At 40.0% G+C, this 25,590-nt stretch overlaps 1 protein-coding gene across 8 annotated transcripts in view; it reads right to left on the reverse strand.

Annotated features, from left to right (window-relative positions):
- Positions 1–604: 604 nt before the first annotated feature.
- Col25a1 (collagen type XXV alpha 1 chain) overlaps positions 605–25,590 on the reverse strand; it is a 376,783-nt gene continuing 351,797 nt past the window's right edge. For 2 of the 8 annotated variants that reach the window (XM_021234532.2, XM_005082810.4), the window contains 8 exons: positions 23,805–23,840; positions 22,001–22,054; positions 16,458–16,511; positions 15,090–15,116; positions 14,031–14,084; positions 9,814–9,891; positions 7,840–7,878; positions 605–4,619 (listed from right to left, as the gene is read on the reverse strand). In XM_021234532.2, the coding sequence (XP_021090191.1) occupies positions 4,617–4,619; positions 7,840–7,878; positions 9,814–9,891; positions 14,031–14,084; positions 15,090–15,116; positions 16,458–16,511; positions 22,001–22,054; positions 23,805–23,840 (345 nt within the window). In that variant the 3' untranslated portion in view covers positions 605–4,616. Of the gene's footprint in view, positions 4,620–7,839; positions 7,879–9,813; positions 9,892–10,354; positions 10,442–14,030; positions 14,085–15,089; positions 15,117–16,457; positions 16,512–22,000; positions 22,055–23,804; positions 23,841–25,590 lie in introns of all 8 variants that reach the window. The other 6 variants (XM_040751789.1, XM_021234538.2, XM_013122608.3 and 3 more) reach the window with 6 other exon arrangements.

A 25,590-nucleotide genomic window follows, 5' to 3' on the forward strand; every position in this document is an offset into this window, starting at 1 on the left:
ATTAGGAACCCTGAAAGCAAGTTTTAAAAGTATATTAAAAACAAATTGGAAAATGAACCCAAAACAATTATCTCCAAATTGCAAATTAGAACCTTCACAGACAGGCCTGTGAGTCAATAATGGAAAAATTACAATTGAAATAAGAAATCAAACAAGGAAAGTTCAATCTTTGATATTTACACTACTGAGACAATGAGGTTTGCACCATATATACAGTGAAAAGATACAACACATTATTAGAATAACCAAGTACATGAGACTGGTCCATGAAACATTAAAAAAAACTCACAAGGTAATGCTTGCCATTTTTTCCCATTTCTCTCTTACTATGTATGTGAATTTTTGGCAATATAAAAATAGCTGCACATAGAGATGAACTTTAAAATGTAAAAAATACAAATAAAAATATATTTCCAAAAGATGAATCAGATACATACATCTTTTTAAAAAATGTCCACCCGAATGAAACATTTACAACACTATGAAGAATTTCCACTCAAACGCCAACAACATGTGAGACATTGTTCGTGAACCCAACTCATTAATATTTCAGAGATATGTCAGGATATCAACTTATTTTGAGAAATGTTGATATTTTTCTTTGTTGTCAAGAAATCAAGCATAACAAGGGCCATCCTCCTATCTCCAAGATAGTCTGCTAATCAGCAGAGTAGGCAGCTTATGCATGTAAATCTATTTTAGTGAAAAAAAAAGCTATTGAAATGTTTGTTACTACTGAAGTAACCAAAACGCTAAGTAAATTCACCACCAATCTAAGTTAGAGGAGTATCTCTGGGTGGGAAGATGTGTTAGGAGAACAGAAGTGGGGGCAGAGGACCTTTGTATCCTAACACAGAAGTACAACTGGCCAACCACAAGTAACACAGCTCCATCCAGTGAACTTTATGAGATAATAGGGCTTTTTTTTGTAAAAATTATTAAATTCTATGTTTTTGTGTCATTAAACATGAAAATAATCCAAATATCAAGAAAGGAAGAGAATCAAGGTTTCAGATGTCAGCATCTAAACTTCTGATAATAACCACTTTCGAGAAGATGCTGAACCACTATCAGAAAAATATAGTGGGAGTTAAATGTTAATTTTAATGCTTTACTATCAATATTTTTAAAGAATACTTGGAAAATAGGTACATTTCCTAAGTGACAAAAGTAACAAGGATGGTTTTCCATAGGTGCAGAGTGGTGATCCGACCATTTCCTTAAGCTAGCAGATACATACACAAAGTACACGTATGCAAACTGCCCCACTAACAATCAAATGCACAGAGTGTAAATCCCAAACCAAGAACTTTCTATTGGTAGGAGTTGGAGACATTCCAATATTCTTCATAGAATAACAGCCTAAAGGAAAAACCTCCAAGGCTGCATTGGATATTGGAAAAGGAAAGCTGGGGGAGGGATTCAGGCATACTTATGTACCGGTACCCCACATGTCATATGTAGACTTCTCTAACACTGGCTGCATCAAGCTTCCCATATGCTTGTCAGCTGAAAGGTGAGTGAGCTCCAAAAAGAAGGTAAATGAAAACTGATAAAGGCATATGGTATATTAAAAAGAACACAGAATAAGGGGACCACAAAGCACTTTTCTATATTAGGAAAGGCTGGTCACTGAGCTACATTTACAACAGTTTCATGATCTTCAAAAATGAAACCACACAATAACAGCTTAGGAATGCCATTAAACAGAGGAACGAAGTTACCCACAGTAGAGGTCCACTGTCCAGAGATAAAAAGGAAGAATATTTACCAGCAGCAACCAAGGCTAATGGAAAACAATGTTAAGTGACAAGACAACAATGGCATCCTTTAGAGACATTTGCTGTCTCTGAAGTAAAACCTGACCTTGACATGTTTCCAGTGGGTGTTCCATACCTTTTATCCTTAATTCTCCTAAAGAAATCTTTATGAAAAAGAATGCTATCTATAAACACATGCATCAACAATGGCAATCTGTTATTGATTCCTTTGAAAATTATTCAGTTCGCTGACAAAATGGATGATTAAAGACGCTTCAATAGTCCAACATTTACGGTTAACTCCTGGAAGTTAACCTAGCAATCCACTGAGCGCAGATGACCACCATCCTCCCGTTGTCTGTTCCGAGGAAGTACATGAAATAGACGTCTACACAGTTCTTTAAACGTGTCTCACGAGCAGAACCCCAGTGCACACACAGTCCGTGCAGTATTCTTTACAGGGACATGTCCAGTGCGTTAGTGATGCTTTTGTTGTTGAGCTAGTCTCATTTGAATCCCTCTAAATTTTAAATCATGATCCTTCTCAATACCTCTTTCTAATGGAGAGATGAAAGGAAGATAGGAGGAAATAGTCACCAGAGTGTCTTCAAGATTCTATAGTGGCTTTGTTTTTTGTTCCTCAAGATAATGTGTAATCTTGGGCTCATTTTTGTCTCCCAAATGATTTAAGACAATTTCTTTCATATATTGAGAAATATCTTACCCTAACCACATCATACAAGAAATTGTTAGAAAATACTCTCCACACCCCACCCCCCCAAAAAAACCCAAAACAAACCCATAAATGCTAAAGTGGCTTAGAAGTGTGGAATGTTGTTAGAAATTCTAATCTCAGAAATGACATAACAAAAAAAGATGACATCATTTTGTGTGACTGAACATTTGGTTACATGCTATGAAAGACATCTTAAGATCTGTTTTGAAATTGTATCTTCATTGTTGTAATCCTAAGCATGAATTAATTTCCCCACTGGTGGTGGAAATCCAAGTACCAAACTAGAAATGTTCCCATAAAAATGACATTTAATCACAGAGGGAAATAACATGCTCTAATGGGCTGCTAGGATTGCCACTCCACAGATGGAGCTTCTTCCATCTTAAAATAAATCATTTCAAAACATGCCACAAACTCGGCAGAGAAATGCCCATTCAGTCTGTGTAGGTATGTTTTGAGCAAGTTAGTGAAAACAAGACTCTTTCTCTAGCAACTGTATTTCAGGGCTTTCTGAGATCTCAGATTTGGTCTGCGCATAAGACAAACACTTAGAAATGTAAAAGCAAAACTGGAGAAATAAACTTCAATGTAGGAAAAATGTAGAAGAATCAAGTTCATGCTATAAAAATGTGATAAAATCTTTACAATAACTGACAGGTAAATTAGTCAATGTAAATCAAAAAGTAGTGAAAAATGCTTAATCTTCATATTTCATAATGATTAAGCAAAAAAAAAGAAGTCTCCCCATAATCTCTTCAATTATTTCAAACAAACAAACAAACAAAAAAAGGAGACGTTAAAAGATTATTTTTACCATTGGATTTAAATTATCATGGTTTGAAAACTTAAATATTCTTTAAAAGCCTATGAGACCCAAACTGAAGCAGTTTCTGTTCCTTGACTAAGAAAATAAAAAGTATGAGAAAGAATAGAAACTACGTTTCTTTTCTAGAACTTGTAGAAAAAAAAAGTTTGTTGTGGGTCAACCCCAGAAGGGAGAAAGGGACGCTTTCTGGCCACCTTTGGTAGGGTTTGCACTAACTCCCCTGAATTTGTAGCACAACTTATTCTGTTTGACCCTTCTTGGGACAAGTTCTCTCTTCAGCAACCTGAGCTCTGATGGGATGGTGTCTGCATCTTTCAATCTGCACAAACAGGGGCCTCCATTCCAAGGCTCTGCTGTCTCCAAAACACTGCTGCGATATTACCTCTGACATTTTCCCAAAGCACCCAGATCAACACCCGTGGGAAGTCAGTTCTTCTAGAAAAACAATTCCTGCTCTTATGGGTGTTCATGGTTATAAACCTCCTTCCAACTTGGTCACACGAAAGACAGTGCAGGATGCGGAACCGGTCCTCTTCAGGCGTCTTCACTGCCAAGCGCAGCCCAAGGAAAACAAGTGGCGGTAATCGGCTCAACCCTTTGGTATTTCAACCGAGGTGGTTCACAGGAGCCCACATTGTTAGGAGCTGTGGATCTGCAGTCGGGACTGCAACTCCCTCAAAATATAAGACCAACTGTGTGTGTGCTCTCCGTCAACTTATCTTTTTTTGGCAATAAGCCACGGTGTAACCCCCTTGAGATGACAAAAGGAACAAAAGCTCAGATGTAGTCAAAGAACTTCTGAGGCAGCATGCAAGCATCTGCATTTGCACAAGCAGGGTTGGCACAAGGTCATGCGGCTTTTAATTAGTTTCAGTGGGTGGTGTGGGCATGAATGAATGCTACTAGGGAACGTGTGCTACATGGTCATAGCTTTTGAGTCCATATTTGGTCACAATTTCATGTAAACTATTTCATGGCACTTTTGGTCCATGCAGTTAGCAAGCCCCAAATAAGAAAATAGCGAGAGCAATCGTTCTTTATCACTGATGTCCATATAAATACATATATCCACATAAAATAGACACTGATCTCTATTTCCCCGCAGGCTCCTCACTTCCGTAAACTGCCTAATTTCACCCGTGAGAAAAGATGGCGTCTGTGCTACTGTGAGCAGGGAGAAACAGTGCCAGTGAGCAGACTCCACACTTGCAAAATCTGCAGTTCAATTTTTCAACTATAAATATAAAAGGTGGACCATTATATACACAACTTCATGCTTGGAAGGTTAGATTCATCACTGCAGAAAAACAGACAACAAAAAGACACACGTGGAGTTAGTGATTCTTTGATATCAACTCCAAGTTAGCATTTATTTTACAAACACTGGCAGAACCTTGTAGTCTTTCCCCCTCCTCAAGTCAGCAAGCTAACTTGATCATTTGATGCTCCCCATATCATAATTTTTAAAACCCCAATTTATCACAGTTCACATCTTAGTTCCAACCCACATTTTTCCATTGCCAACCTAGAAGTATATAAGTGATTGTATCAGTCACTTTGCTGGGAAAGCAGAAAACTGTGATTTTATTACAAGTATGCTTTCATTAGTACACTTAATGATAGCTTCAGGCATTACAACATAACCCAATAATGGACAAAAGGTCCAAGCTCCAAGGCAGTATTAACCAACAGTTTCCTGCATATAGTGCACGTGGCCTTTCCTAGTCATGCTTCCTTTTTCCTATAACTAGCCTTGCCCAGAAAGCAGCCTGGTAAGGTAAACCTGCCCACGACCAGTTCTTATGTAGTGTGACAGTTCCCCAAATCTTTGGTTCCTCATTTAGGAGAGCTATCGTCATGAAGGTCCTTCCAGAACCACCTCAACTCCGAGACTAAGAAGCAGTTTTCACTGTGCTATTAACTTATATAGCAGATCTTAGAGACTTCTGCAGGATTTTGTTTTGTTTTGTTTTGTTTTTGAGACAGGGTTTCACTGTGTAGCTCAGGCTGGCCTTGAACTCGCAGAGCTCTGCCTGCCTTCTGGGTGCTGGGACTAAAGGCATGCGCCACTATGTCTGGGCCTTCCTGATTCCCTGCCTTCCTGCCTCCCTCTCTCCATCCTTTAGTTTTATTTAAAGATAAATCAATGAGAAAAGTAAAATCCAGAGGAGAGTAGGATAATGGATGCCTCTGGCCTGTTGTCCACAAGTAACTAGTTCAGATTCCCTGTTCAATAATTTCTTTAATAACACGTTTTTTCCCTTTTTCTAAGAAAAACTGCATGGGAATCCTATCATGGAGGATCTATATATAGTTGATTGTGATGGATAGATGTTTTCTTCAACAGTCTGACCACTGTTGAGGTGTTCATACTTTTGTGAACAGTCCTGTATCTTTGTTTCTCTAAGAAACCTAATGAAATTCATTAAACATCACAATAGCAGGGGACTAGTTGGAAAGGAAATCGGTGGGAGTGGGGAAGAGGCAGGAGAAGGTAATGGGCGAATATGATCAAATATATTATATAGATGTATGAAAATGTCAGAATGCACCCATTGTGTATAATTAACATATGCTAATAAAACATTAAAATTCCACAAATGTGTTCATATTGGTTAGCTCAAATAAAATAGGACTAACCAGAAATCACCTACCTACTTTACTGATAACATATCAATAAAAATTATTTGAATATTTGAGATATCTAAATTGGCTATCTAAGAAATCTGAGAAAATGTCATTTTTCTAATTACTTCATTGATATTGGGAGAGGGGAGATGTTGATTGGAGTTCATATGTGTTGTGTGGAGGTACTAAGCAATATCAAAGCTTCATAATTGGGTTATTTTTCTTTGTAGAAGAGGCTAAACTCACAAGATTCTTAATATTAGGTGAATATTTATGTGAACAATTCTGATTCTATCACACTATTTGTGTTACTATCAGGTTTTCATTTCAGGGGCTAACAAGATGAAAAGCCTTCTGCTCATTGCCATTACATGTATGTCTTCATGAAATGATTTAGAAGTGCCCCAGACCAAAAGCGATTCCAAGTTCTCAGTGGTGTCACAGTGAGGAGGAAATGAACTGTTAGCATCTCTAGGTGCAGTGTGCTAACGACTAGCTTAAAAAAATCAGCATCTTATTGCGTTACAGGGGAGAGGTTAGAGAGCAAATGGTCATCCCTGCACCGGATGGCATTACAATGTCTGCGCACAGCAGGTAAGTGGGCAAGAGGCTAATTTTACCAGGTGAGGGAAGAATCTGATGACCAGGTCTATATGCAGAGACCCCCTTGGCCGCAGATGCAACTGCGTTAATTATTTGATAGGCCTAAAGGGGAGCCTGGGATGCTAATAAATAAATGATGTTGTTATAAGAGAAGGCTTTTTTTTTGTCCCCAGCTAAGTGTGTGAAGCTAGTTGAGAAAGCAAATTACATAAGATTTCCTGATGGTTGAGTTGCTGACTTGAGAAGAACCCAGTGTCTCCTCATGTTTCCACACTCTGGCTTACATAGTTTATTCTAATTTTGCCGATGAAGCGTGGCTGGCTACAGTTACTGGATAAGCTACAAAGTACTGGAGATAAAATTTCAAAACTATCCAAGCAACCTGGATGCTTCTCTTATCACACTGCTATTTCTAGGCACTTCTTTGCCCTCTGGTAACCTGCACGCTGGGCTTACAGCATTACCATGCAAAGAGTCTGCACTCCCTGGGCAGTGCAGAATGAACAGAGCTCTGTCTACCTGCTTGCAATACTGCTACCATGACTTCCTGCTGCTTCTCCTTCCTAGCCCTGTTACCTTCCAACTTGCTGCTCTTGGAAGTTTCTTCATGCTCCCAAGTTTATATTACTCGTGTAGACTGCCGTATGGATTAACTGAAACAATATCCCTGTATGACAGGACATAACATACAGCCTTGTGCACAGAAGGTTCTCTGAGTAGAACCATCTGTACTGAATGCGTTCACAGTGGCTGCGGGCAGTCATGTGATGAGGACTGAGCAAGCCAATGTAAAGGATGGTGGTATAAACCTAAGCAGACACTACTAAATAAATCAAGCTATTACTGATAAGTGTTATGTTTATATTTTCTGCTTTCTCAGTTGTGTGACTAATATTGACCAGGTTCTACCATATATCTGCCTATTTGCCAATGCAACTGATATACAGGGAAATATCACAATTAAAACTAATTTTTGAATGATAGGAGGAGAGAGTTCATTGGCAGAGAGCCAAACAACCTTATCAGACATATTGCACCTTGCCATCACAAACAGACTTTGAGGTTTCAGATTATAATTTGTCAAGAACTGTTTTTGCTCATTGGTTTGGGAGGAAATCAGTAATAAACACATTCATTTAAAGGTTTCCCAGAGCTTGCATATTTGCTTTGAACTACCCAAACAGTTTCCAAGAACATCAAATGTAAAAGGTCTGTTCTGCAATGGAAAGGGCCTGGTCAAGATTAGGGTTTCTTCTTAGAAAAAAAAAGCCATAAGGCCTACCTACCTTTTGCCAGCAGCCAGGCATGGGTAATCCATCAGGTCCCTGGTTTTGAAGGGAAGAAAAGAATTCCTTAGGCTCCTCATAATGATCAGATATAAGTCCATGAGCTCAGAGACTTCAAAAATATTTCTATCAGGTGGCTTCAGTCATAGGCATCTTATACTAAGTAGTAACTCATATATTATATATATTTATTATTATTATTATTATTATTTATTTTGGTTTTTCAAGACAGGGTTTCTCTGTGGCTTTGGAGGCTGTCCTGCAACTAGCTCTTATAGACCAGGCTGGCCTCGAATTCACAGAGATCCGCCTGCCTCTGCCTCCCAAGTGCTGGGATTAAAGGCATGTGCCACCATTGCCCTGCCACTCATGATATTTTACCTAGTGTTAGATAAAATGAAGGCAATTCAAATGTTTCCAGACTGAGGACACATCTCTAAAATATGCAAATACAGGAAAAGCTATGTCTAATTTTGAAATGAGAGTTACAAAGCGTAGTTGCCTCATGCTCTGTTCATAGTACATCTTTAGCTATTACATCTGCGTGGTGCATGGTACCTCTTAATGTCACCAAAACATCTCGCAGTTATCTTTGCTAAATCAACCAGTTTCATCTCCTTGTGGTCACCATGGACAATGGTTCGTGGCAATGGTAATCAATGGCAAAACATTTCTATCTGAAGTTTATAGTTCTCCGAATGCCAGTGTTGTCCACTTTCTTATAGTCTAAGTGGATACTGCAAAATATACTCATTTGAAACATGGCAGTCTATATATTAGAGCAACTGCCATCCACAGTGTTCACCAGTGCCTCCGTTTAAATCTTCAGGAGTTGGTTAACATTCCAAATGAAGGTTTTTAAATTCTAAAAAATATATTTTAAGATGTAAGCATCTTCAGATACAAATGAGACTGGCAGATGTGACACAGTCGAAGGCATGCATTTTCCTTCAAAGAACAGGCTTAAAAGTGTGACTTATCAACACCCAGCAAACAAAAGACAGAGTACTCCATATTGATATTTTCTAACTATAACAATTGACTGAACAAGATTTTTCTATACACACAATCTCCTAAAAGACTCACAAATATACATTTACCCTTAATGAATCATGCTTATAACTGAAGACTCATGTAAGGCCATGCAGACCAAGTGGAGCATGATGATAAAAAGGTTTATTATACTCCATAAAATATAATCACACTGCCTATTTAATTGTAAAAAAATAAATCTAGCTTTATAACATATTTGGGAGAAATTGGTAATGCCAGATTGGTACAAGGGAAAGGATCAGCCAGTAGAATTTTAGATTTTAGTATAAGGAGGATTTTGAGTTCATGCCAATGGAGGAGGGAGTTTGGTCTATTTTAGGAATGTGAGTTTTAACAGGAGAGACCATTATGCTGGAAAGGTTACGTGAGAGAGAAGAGGGTTTAGGCTGCAGACAATTGTCATCTTCAAATGTGCAGGGCAGTTACTTTCTTTCCTGTGGTCTCTTAATAGCGTTGCTTCAAATTGGTTAACCCTTGACCTCAGACCCCTTGTTATGTAGGTTTGGACTTATTGATGGCCTGAGAAAACTAATGGCAGATACAAAAATACCTTTGTTTCTTTTAGAGGGAAGGAAAACAAATATAAGTAGGGTGGAAGCCCGATGCTTTGGCCTACTGGCGCCTTTTCATCATGTATTTTATCTAACTTTCAAGTAATCTCTGAATATTTACTGGATAAACTAATATTACAAAGAACACAGAGATGGACACGTCAGTAGTGAGAACAATGTTAGACGATTAATTGGCATTCGTGCTCTCTCCCCTCTGCAGAGCCCAGGGAGGAGCCTGCTCATGCACATGCACGTAGTGTGTTTATCATGTAAAGCTTGCTCCAGAAAGAAGCGCTTTGCACTGATACAGACAAACCCATGGTAAATGAAGGAACAGCATGCAGGATGGTAGGAAAGAGAAATACTGTACCAATTGGCAAGGGGCATCCAGCCCATCCAGGCCAGGCTGGCCTGGCTCCCCCTTTTCCCCCTTAACGCCACGGAATCCCTGTTTGTAAAGATTAACTCATAACGTTACTATTCCAAGAATTCATTGAAAGCAAAAAAATCTGCTAAAGAAACAACTAGAAGAAAAAGCTGGGAGAGGAACGATTTAGCAGGGACAGTAACACGCAGAGAAGTTTCACAATATCATGACGAGGCTTTGTCAGGAGACTGTAGCCTCTTCTTTGGAGGGGAATGGAACGGCGTTGGCTTTTCTTCCCATCCTACAGCCAGGCTTGAATCCGCCCGCATGGCTTGAGAGTTTACAACTAGAGTAGGGGGAATGGCCAGCAACGTGATGTGTAACACATCGGTGGATACTGAGCACACACTTCTGAGCACACGTCTGCAGGCCCGTGTACATGGCCCTCATGGGAAGCTGCTGTTACTGGTCCCTCTGGCCTGCTCCTCTCCCATCTTAACCCTCGCACAAAACATCTGGAGACAGTTGCACAAGTCAGACATACCAACGGGCAGGGTGCATCTAATCCAGGAGCGCCCTGTTCTCCTTTCTCCCCTTTAGGCCCCTTTTTGCCTTTCTTTCCCTTTTCCCCCTGTGGATACAAGGGTTTAAATAAAAGACAGATTTTATTTGGGGGGGTGTAAAATAAAAATAATTCAAAATATGCCTTAGCCAGGAATAGTCTGGAAGGGCATTTACCACTGTTTTCTGATATAGAGGAGACAACGATGCTATAAAACAAAGACAAAATCAAAAAACAAAAACAAAACCAAAAACAAAAAAACCCAAAAACAAAAATAAAACTTCAACTGCCATGGTGACAATGGATTCTGGCAGCAGGATTTATTGTTTATTTTCTTATTTATGACATTCAACAAGAAGAAAGAAGGAGACCAAAAAGGTTGAGGCATCAGAAATGTAAATCTGTGCTGAGCACCACAATATTGGAGTCAATTGTGAATTAGGGAGCTGTGCTGTGCACCTGGCAAAGATGGCAGGTGTCCATGGTGCTGAGGCCAGTCAGTGGTAGGTGGGCTGGGGGATGGGAACGGATACTGCACCCAGTTGTGAGTATCTTTCAACCTGCCTTTCCCCCTCCTTATTCTTTAACATATGATGGCTGCACAGACTCAGACGGAGAGGCAGGGGCTTCCGTCTCTCCCAGGGATGTTCAGTAAAAATATCTGGGTATTAAAATGGTTCCATTGTGTTTCACTTTTTCTCCCCAGCGAAAATAAAAGTGAATACTCAACCTTATAGGTTAGACAAAAGCTTCAGGTGCTAATACTCGGTGGCAATGCCAACTGAAGAAACCAACCTCTAAAAACCTAGGCAGTCTTCTTCAATCTCTTGTTGACCTTGTGCCAATTGTTCACAATGGTAAATGAGTTTCCAGCTCTCAATGCTGTGGATAGGGAAAGCAGTCTGGGCTCATTAAAATGAGGTAGGCAGGATAATTGCATAGTGGGAATGTAGCTGTGGAAATTAGTATTTGGGAATCAAGGTCAAGGTCGTGGGACGTCTGCATGGATCATAGGAATGGAGGAATTAAGGAAAGGAGGCAAAAGGAGGGGAAGGAAGGAATGCACCCCAGCTGTTTTACATTAACATACACATCTGCAAACTTATAGACAGGGAGTTGGTGCTGCGCAGAATGCAAAAGATGATACATACTTAAAGATAGATACATACTTAAATGAGAGCATTCATTCTGCAGTCTGGATGGCAGTTACAATAAAACTGAACAGTCTTTGAAGCAAATGGCATGAATATTCAAAGAGAAACGACAGAACAACATACACCACAGACATGTATGAGACACTCATTCAAATTAGTGCATTCATTCTGACAGCATGAGCCGAAGCTCCTCCTCGTTCGTCTCCGGTGTGCCAAAAACATTGCAGCAGAAGGCTTGGAATCAAAACCACTTGGGTTTCTTGAACACGGGGGAAGAAATTCTGTGTGGCTGAGTGGTGCATGACTGAAGACACACATGTGACAGGAAGGGTGAAGAAGCAGATATGACAGAAGGAATTGGGCGACACATCCAGGAGTAGGCACTCATTCCCCTCCCACACTAAGTAGCTTCCATGCCATGACATAAACTGAGACATTTTGGGTGTGCTCTGCCTTCCATGAAGCCATGTGTCTATCTTTGAGTAAGTCTAACGGAGAGCAGGTGTGTTGGTTGTTAAGCAGAATTCATTATTCGATTGGCAAGTGGGTTTAAGATTAACTACTCAAATTCAGTGATAGGCATTTTTTTGTTGTTGTTAAAAATTTAAGTGACCAACAAGATTTATGGAAAAGAGATTAAAATAATTTGTCAATGTTATTAATCAACATCACGTTGTAAAATAGTGATTATCTGTGCACCACAAAGTTGTCTATCTCTCATTGTGTGTATGAGCAGTTTAAATGTGGTAATTGTCAACATTTCTTTCTTATATCAAAGAAAAATATACACTAAGTGTTCAGCATTCAGAATCTAATTTTCCTGAATATAAATCTTCTAATCATGGAAATATTTTCTTATGGGCAATTAACATTTTTCTGTAGATGGGTTTGTGAGTTTGTGCTTTTATAAACTACATGGGTGGGGATTTCTCTCCTACACACTTCTCTTCTTCTTTGCAGTGTTGGCAAATGAACTGAGAGTTCTGTGCATGGACGTAATATTGGTAATTTCTAACTTCTTCAAAGATCATAAAATTGAGTACCATGTGATATTTTTTTCTTGAGTAAGATTTTAGATTCATACAGCCCACTAAGTAAATATAAAATAAGCGAACATAGCCTTCAAGACAATTTGCCTTGTCTTCTTGCACAAAGCTGATCTCAAACCACATAAAACCTGTAGTCAGGATTTACAATGTAGAAAAGAACTTTTTATGGCATACTTTTCCTTTTTTGTGAAGTGGGGGTAATGATAGCACCCACCTTAGGGTGGTGGTGTGAAGATTCCAAGGTTTATCATGTGTGAAGTCCCTAGGGAAAGCACTTCACAGGTGCTCAACATATGTCTTGCTGCGATGGTGGTGCTTTGGGATGACCGCTGTATAGGCTCTTAGCAAAGAGAGGCTGAGTAACTTAAAACATAAGCAGTGGGCTTCATACCCTTCCTTTGGCATACCCCCTTTGGTCTTGCATCACAACAGGTAAGAGTTTCACTGGTCAAGAGAATTTCCTGGGTTTCCAAAACACTGTATTGCTATGTGTATCAATCAGGGCGTGAATTAATCTAGGGGGGAGGACTAGTTTAAATTGGAATCATGATGTAGATGTTCAATTTCTTTAAGATTTTCATCATTGATTTTTTTGTTTGCTTCATCCAATATAAAAACTTATTTGATTGGCTACTGGATTAAAGACTACAGCAAATGAGGGAGGGAGAGGGGAGGAGAAGAGAGAGAGAGAGAGAGAGAGAGAGAGAGAGAGAGAGAGAGAGAGAGAGAGAGAGAGAGAGAGAGAGAGAGAGAGAGAAGACAGAATAGAACTAAAGAGAAATGGAAAAAGTGATGCTTAAAATGTAAAATTCAAACTTTTCTTAACTTTTCATGTTGCTTGATAGTGGCCCCTATAACCTATGTAGCTGACTGATGGTCCCTAGAAATCTTCAATACCAAGCCATGAAGTAACAAATGTCTTCATTCAAAAGCCTACAACTATTGACTTTACAGTTTGAACAGAGTAGCCTCTGCACAGTGGGCATACTGTGGTCTACCTGTCACAATGTTTCTTTTTCTCTGAATTAAAAAAATCAAAACGGTAGCATGCATTAGTTTCTCTCTTAGGAATGTCATAATGGTAAATGAGATCCTGGCCTGTGGGTGAGATGGGTTTGGCCAAAATACCGTTCAGGTTTGTGTGCTGATGTTACTTTTGTGAAAAAAATTTCAATTCTCCCAGATATTACATTTAAAACAAATTGGTGTCTGGAAGTTGAAAGACTGTAGCTTTGATCCTCAGGGGTTAGAATCCTATGCTGGATGGTGCCCTGGTTTCTAGCTGAGTAGCCTTCTTTAGTCCTCTTTGAAGACATGATTCCTTAGATTAGCCATCTGTATGTTTTTGGAACACAGGACCGAGACAGGAAAGGTGAATGATGGAATCACACAGGTTCAGCTGCGGTGCAGACAGTGCTAGCAGAAACACACGAGGTGCATTCTGGGAGAAGTCACCTTTTCTCCCTTTTCTCCCAGGTCACCCTTCTCTCCTCGAGGACCAGGGAAGCCCTAGAAGATAAAGAGCAAACTCAAGTTATCTATTGGTGTAACTATGGTTAAAATCACACGGAAACCAAAAAACACCACAGCCACCACCACAGTTCATTGGTCTGAACTCAGATATGAAAATGGACATGTCAATCTTTAAACTTACAAAGAGAAGTAGCACTTAGAAACAGTACTTTCTACCATTTCAATGAGCTATGCATAACAGGTTTCTTGCCTTTTTTTTTCTCCTAGAAAATACAGGAGAAGGAACACAAGAATATTAATTTGAATCCTGGCACATTTACTAATTTGTGTGGGTTTGGGTCAATCACTTACCTCTGTCCTTTAGTGCCTCAACTATAAAATACGGTTAATGACTGTCACACAGCTGTTGTGGATATTAAATGAGATGGTGGAAGCAAAGTGCCAGAATGATGCCTGCACATAGTAGGTTCTCAATAAGCAGTAGCTATGGTAACTTCATTACATAATACCGACAAGCTGTGACTGTTCTTAGAGGCATTTACTTTTGATCATCTGTATTTATATAGCACAAAATGCTGTATTTATATTACATAAACTATAATATTTTAGCATAAGAGAAAATGTACATAGAAAATTAATGGAAAAAACCACTGCATAAACAGCTTTGACAAAACACCATTCCCCAAGGGCAGCACATGAGAGGCAGACTGATTGGACACATAGTCATTTTTTCCAAAACTGGGTCATGCTGATGCTAAGTATTTTTAATTTAAGAAAGGATTTTCAAGTACTAGTATTCAGTGTCAGTTACTAATTTTATATTTTCCTTTGTTTATCTTATGCAAATACAGTGTATTTTATATTGCTGTCTATGTGCACAGTATGTATATATATGTACATATATGTATATATGTGCACATGTGTGTGTTTGTATAATGCATGCACAGACAAAATACTCTGTATTCTTGATGTTCCCTGATGATGGAGACCATTGTCTGTGTCAATTATAATTGAAGGATGCTTGCTGTGCAGATTACTTACATCAAGACCAGGCTCTCCATCTTTGCCCTGCCAAAGAACCATAGTAGCTACATTAGTGTTCCTAAGTTTCACCAATAGGTTCTTGTTTAAGGCTGCTCTGGGCATGCAACATTAGTATTAAAAAGACTATGCTAGAAATGTGAAAAAGGCTTCCTGATTAGTCAAATTGCTTTAAATCAAATGAGGGAACTGTTAGTTGAAGTTATGGGGCATGAGGGATTTAAATTCTTTACTGGGTTAAATAGATAAGGTTGCTCAAATTCTATGCTTGCTCTGTGACTTAGAAGTTCAATAAGGAAGTGCAAAACAAAACAAAAAATGTTTAGTTGAGTTAAAACACACACTAGCACTAACAAAAGATGTTGATCAATGCTCCTTTAATTTGACAACTCAATTAATGGAGAACCTAGAACCTGCTTATCATTAAATATCATTTGAATTTGGCTAGACAATCATCTTGAATATAAGGAGGGTGAACATTGCAACTGCAAGAGATGATTTTCAGTGAGCTTTGTAGAAGAGGAATTCCCAAGAGGGTGGTCTAAGACTTGTTACACAAGATGGTAACTTCACCCCAGCATGGTGGAAATGCTGGATCAGATTATGTTCTGTCCAAGGCTCCCCACAGCTCTGCTCGTTCCATTAAGTACACTTTGACAGCTATTTCAAAGCACGAATCTCTTTAAACCCTGAAATGATTGTAAATGAAGCTTGCTCTCTGAGTTCATAAAAAGCCTGTGGAGAGCACCAGCAGGTTAGAGACCTAAGTGCAACACGTGCTACTTTGAATCCGACCCTGCACAACTGACTGGGACCATGTCTGCACAAACCTGTGACCTCAGTTTGGTTCTACATAGCTCAGAATTTTAGAAGACAGAGCACTGGCAACCTTCTATGTTCTGGCAATCATCCATCCTCTCAGGAATTCAGACAGGTAAGAAACACTGTCATCATGAATAGCAGTTCAATTTGCAAGAGAATTTTTTTTTTGCTAGTAATCTATGAGACTAGACAAGGAATGAAGGTTGTTCTAAATGAAATGTTCACATCCAATGGGTATGAGTGACCCTTCAAGGGAGTGCCAGTTATGGATGTCCACTCAGACGGCATGGGAAGGGTGCCATCTGACAGGTACAACCTTGCTTTCCAGATTAGCCCCTTGCCTCTGATCTTCAGTCTCAGGACATGCTTGGGGTGTCTCTATGGACAGAGACCACTTGACACTGAGTCTGACCTGTTTGTACTACAGAATTCTCTGTACTGTGACTACTCATAGAGATTTGTCTGCCCACTAGGGAAGAGTTAGACATGTCAGTGGCAGGCCACAGGAGCATGCTGATGGTGGCAATCATGTGACAGTGAACTCACAGGCAGCCCATAGGGCCCTCTGGGTCCAGGTTCTCCCACAGCTCCTTTCTCTCCCTAAAATGAAAAAGCAGAAAATTCCAATCACACACAGACCCTTACATTCCCACATGGCTCACACAGAAAGCCACCACAGAATGCCAGTGATTCCTACTCCTTTAAGGTTGGAGTGGCAGTCATCACCATAGCAGATTTTACTAGCTGACCATTGACAGGACAGGATGAAGCTGCCACTGCCCAGGAGTGCTAAAGGATTCCCATGTGTAGAAAGCTCTACTTGGGTTCCTCTGGCCTCTGTGGAAAGCATTGCTGTTTATTTTAAACTGTAGGTTCCCATCCCTTACCGGAAACGCTCAGGAGCAGAGCTGACTCTGGATTTGATATTTTGGGGATGAGGCACAACATAAACTACCAAACTCATTTGTTTTAGACATGAATCCTATACACATACCCTACAAGTTAGTTTTACACAATATCTTTATTGTGCTTGTGTTTGTAGTGTAATGCGTCACATGAGGCCAAGGGTGGAATTCCCATCTGTGGTGTTATGCCCAAAGGGTTTTTGGATTTTAGAGGGATTTACAATTTAATTTCTTGGTTTAGGGATATTTGGGCTGTACTGCTTTCTTTTTCCCCCACTTTTTATTTAAATTAGAAGTGATATTATTTTATCTTATTTTATACATCAATGCCAGTTCCCTCTCCCTCCCATCCTCTCATGCCCCGCACCGACCCCATCCCATCCCTCTTCTGCTCCATAGAAAGGGTGAGGCCTTCCATGGGAGAATCATCAAAGTCTGTCATATCATTTGGGGCAGAGCCTAGGCCCTCCCCCATGTGTCTAGGCTGAGAGAGTATCCCTCTTTGGGGAATGGACTCCCAAAAAGTAAGATTTCTTAAAAAATCTTCTCTCCTCAGAGAAGCCCTTTCTCGGCCACTCTCTCCATCTCCACAGCTGTACTTCACCTTCTGCTCCTTGCACTCTGTGAGACACACACAGATGTTGTCACTGTTTTCTGTCTGTGGCTCTCAATGGAATGGGCACACTGGGCTCCAGGACCCAGCTTCCATTCTATCAGCCATGTTTTAGAACAGTGCTCAGCGTATTAGTAGATATCAGTTGAAGAAATTAATCACATTGGGTCAGACAGTGTTCTACACATCTTGTTTTCTTTTTTTGAAAAGGAAGATTTAAAAACCTGTATGCCCTCAGCGAATACTTGGTGGGCAGACACACATCTTTATGTACTGTAAGTGTCCATTTAACAGGGTTAGTGTCAATGGTAATTCAGAACGCGTGTGTAGAATCAGAGTTAGCGGAGGTAGTCCATGAGTAGACATGATGAACCCCGTAAAGATACACGTTTCTTTTTAGAGTGTTTTCACGGGGCTTCCTCCAGATTAATGTCAGGGATGATGGTGATGCTTCCATGAGTTCTCCATAGAAAATTCTCTCTCTTTTATTGTGCCATCAGAGGGGATTAAAGTTTAGTCCATATATTTTTGTTATGTGTGTGGGTGGAAAGCCAGGTTTCCCTGAGAACTCTACCCACAGAGGCATGGGATAGGCTTTTCCTTCTCTGTTCTCAAGGTTTCCATGTGAACAGACATCAGGCATTACTAGCATTTTTCTTTGAAATTCAGGGGGCTGGTGAAGTCACTTCACACTGTCAGCAAAGAGACACATAGACTAAACGAGATCATCAGAGACAGGTATCGTTAAGCATCTGAACTTTTCTTATCACCTTATATTTGCTGATAATGAAACAGCAATGGCACTCGGGGCAGTGGCCAGGCTGTCAATAAATTAGATTTAAAATTGAATTACACTTCTGGATCTTTCTGGTGGTAAGGCTCCTAGAACTTCAAGAACTTGCTCAATCCTTCTGTGCTTGGGTTATATCAGTCATGATAAAATAGTGATATTCTATGAAAATTGTCCTGAAGATTAAATGTGATAGTAATACATGACATTATACAGTGCTAATAATTGATGTTACAATACACAATTAGAGGTCATCTTTTTAATGGAAAGGGATTTAAAGTGCACTAATTTAAAATTGATTTCTTTCAGATAGACTTGGAATGTTATAAATTTGAGTTTTAAAATGTGTGTGTGTGTGTGTGTGTGTGTGTGTATGCATTTGCACATGTGCACGAGTTACTGGTATGTTGGAAGTGGGGTTTAAAGGCAGGGTCATAGAAGGAAGCTAACTAAACAGTAGACCAGGTCTAGTCTAAATATCACTATAGAATCTCCTACCTCTCCACCCCTTCTCTACTGACAACCTTGGCTTGCTTTGTTTTAAAAAGGAACACACTGTGGCTTAGCTACATGGGTAAGCAGTTACTGCAGCACTTGTCCGAAGGATTTCTCTTCTAGACTAGCCTGCCGCTCATATCAGAGCACCGTGAGAAGTGGACCCATGAACCAATGCTGGTCATGGAGGCCCTGGGGACACTCAGCTGGAAACTCCATGGAAGGTGGTTCCCACTGAGATGATCTCCCTTGGGGGAAGTCCTGTCCTGAGTGACCCCTGGACTGGCAGCTAGGATTTTGCCGGGTAGAAGCAAAGCTTAGACTCCTTCTACTTTTTGGTTATATGAAACATTCCTTTCTTGTTCAGGCCACATGGAATTTGGATCTTTTCCTCAGCACCAAAGCATCAACCCTAACAGGTGCATCTGGGATACTCTTTAAACCCAGGGATTTGCATGTGTAGTAGTATTTTTTTTCCTGGTCTAAAACACCTTTGGCCGTCTTGACCTTCTCAAATTTAAAACAGCACACAGTTCTAAGGCCAGAGGAAGAAATCAGTATTCAAAACAAAACCACTAGCAGGCTTTCAGCTCTAGAGGGCAGACCCAGAAGGAAAGTGGCTAGAAGGAGAAATTGGTTTGTTTGATGGGACATCTCAAAGGAGGGCTCCAGGCATGGCTTCGAGTGCCCTGTCTTTACCCAGATGAAGGACTCAGTGGAAGGCAGGGAGCATGGGGACTGCATATAATATGCCAGTCATGTATGGAGAAAACTTGCATGCGGAATGCTTCATTTCCTTTAGGCTGGCTGAATTTCATCCAGGAACTTTCATTTGCACATCAGTACCAAGGACTTGTTCTAGAATGCCTGCCTTGCCCATCCTTTCTGCTTTGGAACCAGAAACATCTGCGGGAGCCTCCAGATGGCACCTCCATTAACCATGAGAGACACACTCTGGTCTGGCACTCGGTGCCGAGGGCACTTGCAGCATACTGACACATGATCCAGCTTGAGGCGACACAAGTGTAGCACTTCACACTGCACGCACCTGGCTTCAGCTATGCCCTCCAAAATTCTTAGAGACTTCATTTGCTCTTCTGGTTAATTCTGCACCGGCGCTGAGACCTGATACCCTTGAGACACTGTTGAGCCATCGGAAGTAGCAGCTGATTTACCAAGCAGCAAACCCTCTTGAGCCCCAGGGCACTTTGCCAACAGATCGCCTGAGCTTTGCTGCTCCAATTTTAGGATGGACCGAGTGTCTTCATCCAGTGCTTGGAAACAAATCTTCATTGGCAGAAGGAGGCTCTTTGCTTTGAAGTATTTTTAACGAAGCTGACTATCAGAAGTTTTTGGCTTGATCTTAGGAATAACAGTAATATATTCTTAAAGACTCATCTCCTTCGGGAACTCTTCTTGGATAAAACCTGTCTTCACTGGGGTCTAGCCCATATATTTGTATTGGCTTTGGTCTTATTCTCTGGTTATATTTTTTGCATAGATTTCTTTTTTGCAAAATAAACTCCTCTAGATTAATGAAGATAGATGCTTTTTTACTCAGCCCTAAAGGGGATGTCTCCTTCAAACCCCTCCCCTCAGAGCAGGGAACCCCATGGAAGAGGAGGCAGAAAGGGTGTAAGAGTCAGAGGGGATACAGGGCACTGAGGAAACAAGGTTCTCTAAATCAAAGCTCATATGAACTCACAGAGACTGAAAGAGAACACACAGGGCTTGCAACAATGGCTTCTGCTTTAGTGTTTGTATGGGATACTTGAGTGTGCAAATGAGTGGGTCCCTGATTCTCGTGCCTTTTCTTGGGCTCTCTCCCTTCTGCTGGTTTGCCTTGTCCAACTTTGATGTGATTGTTTTCCTTTTATCTTATTGTTTATTTTAATATTAACTCTTATAGCCTGTGCTTTTCTAATGAGAGAGAGGAGAGGATATGGAGAGGAACTTGGAGCAGTACAGGGAGGAGACACCATAATCAGGACAATTATGTGAGAGAAGAGTCTTTCTTGTAAATAAAAGAAAAAGAAAAGAAAACAGATGCTCCCTCTGCAGCATTATTTACATAGCATGTGTATATTTGCAATCATTAATAAAAGTGTCTGTGATGATGATGATGATGAATCAATTATAAGAGTATTATTCAATACAACATAGCTGCTTAGCAAGGGGGGTTCTTTAAGCAGGAGGAATGTTTCTTTCACCCCCAAAGGGTCGCATTGTACACAGTTGCATCTGATAAGCATTTACTACATGCATGAATTTACTTTACAGAACACAGAACTGGGGAATTAAAAGGCATGCCAGAGACATTACTATCTGGTCCTCTCTTTAAAAATCAAATTAGTCCAGACTGATGAAAACTCTCATTTTAAAAAAGGCCACAAACTCACATGGTGAACCATGATGCCAACATCATAAAAAGCTCATGTTCAACATACTTTCCTTATTTCATACAGTGTGTGGTAGGGAAACTGATGCCACAATTCTACACATGTGCGCGCACGCGCTCACACACACACTTGGAGTTTTCAAAGGTGAAGAAAAGAATAAGTGGGCAAAAAATAGAGGGGAAGAGGTTCCAGATACACGAGCAGCTGCTGAGGCTGCAGCCCATTTTTGTGTGTCAGATATTCATCTTCCCCAGAATGTCTGTCTTTTTTTTCCTCCCAGGATATGGAAGTCATGTATGGAGAAAACATGTATGGACTTAGAACAGCGACGCTAGTGAAAGGGTTCATTTCATAATGCACTGAAATCATTTCCTTATGGCTACAGAAAAACAGGTCACTCTTTAACTTACAAAAGAAAAATGAGAGCATGGGTAACCGTGTGGAGAAGAATATTTAGGTTTTGTAATTTCCTTTGGAAAAACATTATAATTTACTCGGAATGAATATAGTAGCTTTGTATTAAGATTATCAACCAGGATATGTAGTTCTGGAAATTTTAGCCCCATTGACTTCAACTTTCTGGATGAAGGCACAATGAAAATATCTTCCTTATGGGTTGAGAAGGAATAATGGGAGCTATTTATTTTAGCTATGTAAATGTATTCATTGTTTTCATTAAGGCAAACTGATTCCATCCTACACTGTGTGGTTTTCTTGTCTTAGTCTTAGGAATCTGAATAGGACTTCTAATGGACAACATTTTCATTTAATACTAGATAGCCTCCATCTGTCCTGGATGATGAACATTTTGAGATCATCTTGAAGCCATGCTTCATTTCCTTCAATGCTCAGCTTAAGTGTAATACTACAAAGGGAGGTAGACTTACTCTTTCTCCTTTGGGACCTGCAGGGCCATGGGGTCCTATAGGACCATCTGCACCCTAAAAAGAGATAAAATAAAATACTATGAGAAAAGTGAGAGACAAGGACAGCAAGAGGAGAAGTTCTGATTTACTCTGATTTGGCTGGGAGAATGATGTCTTAGGATAACTTATCTGATTTTAAAGTACTTTATTCTTGACGGCTTTTCATGCCAGTTATTTTTGAGAAGTTCATGCAACAGGGATGAAGTATCTAACTGCATGCTTCAACAAAGAGTATACATAAAGCCATATTTCGTAGTCATTTATTCTTATCTGATGAAGCATCTTCATTTTGCTCTCATCATTTTTTTCTAGACTTTTATATGTATGTGCTTGCATGCATGTATGGACATCGTGTGTGTGTGTGTGTGTGTGTGTGTGTGTGTGTGTGTGTGTGTGCAGTGTCCACGAAGGTCAGAAGAGGGCACTAGGTTCCTGGAAGTGGAGTTCCAGCTGCTGGTGAGCCATCGTGGGGGTTCTGGGAACTGAATCTGGGTCCTCTGCAAGAGAAGCCAGTGTTCTTAACTGCTGAGCCATCTCTCCAGCTCCATGCCTCCACCATCGTCACCAGGGAAGTATCACCATCCTTTCTTTCTACCTCTTTTCCCCAAGTCTTTTCTCCACAGCCACTGACACCCATGGCCAAAGCCTCCAGACTTTGTTTTTAGCAACTGAAGTAGAAAATGTATGAATGAGAATATTGTTTAACTTTCAAAACAACCTTCTGCAGCTCTTTTGGGAGAGGAGGGTCTGATGATGATGAGGGGTTCCTTTTAGGCTTTGCCCACAGCTTGCACATCAGGCAAGTCAAGTGACTTGACTGACATATGGCTTCTGTGGCAGAAAAGATAATATCTGGGAGAATGTAAGAACTCTGGGGTCCAGTGGAAAAAAAATAACTGACTGGAAGTTCTCAAAACTGAAAAATTTGATCCTTAAAGTTCTCAAAACTGAAAATTTTGATTCTTAAATATGTCATAGGAATTTCAAATATATTTGCTCTATTGCCAGGAAGACTGTGCTTACGGTGGTAAAGAGGGCAAAATGGTATTTGCACGTATGTGGATTATTGCATTGCACTTCAACCTGTCTAGCATGTTCCCATTGTTGTTCTTGAAGATTGATGGATTCTGTCAGAACGTCTGGATAGGAACGAATTCAGTTTCAAATTCTTTCTCATGTTGGTGAACTCCTATCATCCTACTCATGCTATTATTGCTTTTACTCAAAGTTCACCTTCACAAGGCTTCTAAATACCGAGTGACAATGGCTAAAACGTGTTTTTTTTTTAAAGGTTGGGTGGCTGAAAACAAAAATGTGATAAAAATGGTGGGGACACATGATTCACTTCATGAATAGAGACTGGGAGGTTAATTGTAAGAAAGAAATTACATTTCTAAGGTGGATGTAAATGTAAATGAAAAACAAGTTTGCTACTTCAGGGGTTTCTCATGGGATTACAGGGAAGACTTTGTGAATTGTTTTAGGTTGCTGAGACACTAAAGGCAGCTGGACCTGGCATTCTTCTCTCTTAGTAAATTACCCAGACATGAACTGCTGAAGAAGTCCTGCAGCTCAGCCTATATTTTCGACCTGCCACCCATTCTCTTCCTCCCTTCCTACCATCCGCATCCACCTTCCCCTGTGATTCTGGCCCTAGGTGACCCCCTCATCGTCTGCGAAGGCCACCAGGAACAAAGGGGTCTTTCCTGGAGCTCGCAATTCATATCCATGAAGCCCATTGGAGCAGGACGCGGGGCTGACTCACCCGGGATCCTGGCTTTCCGTCTAAGCCAGATGCTCCCTGTGTGATTGGGTTGGTGTCAGGGTTGGTGGGTGTAACACGAATGACAAGAACAGAGATTAGTATGAGGCACCAATGAACAAATGCAACACTTCAAGCAACATAATACACACAGTTCTGGGAGGAATATCACATTGCTACAAACAGTTAGTTAAAAAGGTCACGTGACAGTACATGCCCCACAGATGATGGCATTTTAGGGACATTCCTACCAGGAAATTCTTATCTAGGAAACTGGTAAATGAGGTTTATGTAGTGGGCTACAAAGCACTTGCTGACAATACATAAGAAAGGGAGCTCCTGGCTATCTGTCCACATGAACTTCATTTCCTGAAGACTATTATTCATGATATAGGTTCTGAAGAGACAGTAATGGAAATCTCCCAAGAAAGGGCTCTAGAACTTTGACTACACTTGTCAAAAATGGTTTTATGAGCAAAAATGCTGAACTTTAAATATATTGGGATGGCTTGATTTTACATGGATGCTATTTACGTGCTGACCTAAAAATTCACATTAGCTGCCACTAGAGGGACTACTAGGAACAAGAAAAAAAAAGTGGGCTCAGGTTAAAATAAGTCCCATTTTGTCCCTCAGTTCAATTCAGTGTAATCTTTACATTGATGTTTGCATGAAAAATGTCTTAAACACCTACATTTCTCAGATTAACGCGCTCATTTCTTTATTTTGAATTGAGGGCTATCCATTGAGGGTGCGGGGTGGTGGTGGTGATAAGATGGCACTTTCTATGTTTGTTGCCAGAGTACCTATCGTCCTTGTTGATTAGGCTCTTATAGATATGTTATTTCAAAGATCCACATCATGGAATGTTTAAGAAGACACTGTGTTAATGCTTTCAATTTTCTTGGCCAGGCTGGAGAAATCCCTCTCAGCGTCCTGCTTCAGATGCAGTTAATAACAAAAAATGAAAGAATAAAAAATCTGATTCCAGCTGCCAACAATGCTGACACATATACATGTGGGATATTTTGTGGTGTTTTTTTAATTTAAAATTCCTTCATTATGATCTTGTAATGGTCAATGCTATAAGTACAAAATAGAGCTTTTGGTAGCAATGATTATGAACAGTAGGCATCGCCATTGCTTGTTTAATGATAAGCTTTTGTGACACTTTTAGTCACTATTATAACATTTAAAGATAAATGTTAAAATAATATTTACATTGATCATGAGATTCTGTATCTAACTGGGGTACAGAACTGACGGCTTACAAATGTTTTCTGATTATGATCCATTTATCCAATGGGCACGATTTAACCAAAATTGTAACAAAGCTTACACGATTCACTGAATCAGTAAATGAACACGAAATACCCGCTGCATATGACTTACAAGCCATGGGCTTTTGAGTGGATGTCAGTACTGGATGCACAGTACCCATGGGAAAAATGAGATAGGGGACCACCAGCATTTTTTTTTTATCTCACATCCCAAATACAGAACTATTTTCTGTTACTGGTTTTATATAATATTTTACAAATGCAGCCTACAATATTACTTGCTGACTGTTACACTCATTTACTGAACAAACAGCATGTTAAAAGCCCAAAATTAAACCATTACACTTAATAACAAGAAGAATATTTGTATAAATGTATGAATGGGTGGGACCCCTTTTATTATGAATGAAAATCTTTACAGCTGCAGAATGTTTCTTCCATGCTATCCACCCTTGTCCCATGAATCTCACAGCAGGGGTCTCCAAAACGACAACACAAAACATATAGAA

The sequence above is a fragment of the Mesocricetus auratus genome, unplaced genomic scaffold, assembly GCF_017639785.1.
Source record: "Mesocricetus auratus isolate SY011 unplaced genomic scaffold, BCM_Maur_2.0 Super-Scaffold_100009, whole genome shotgun sequence".
NCBI lineage: Eukaryota > Metazoa > Chordata > Mammalia > Rodentia > Cricetidae > Mesocricetus > Mesocricetus auratus.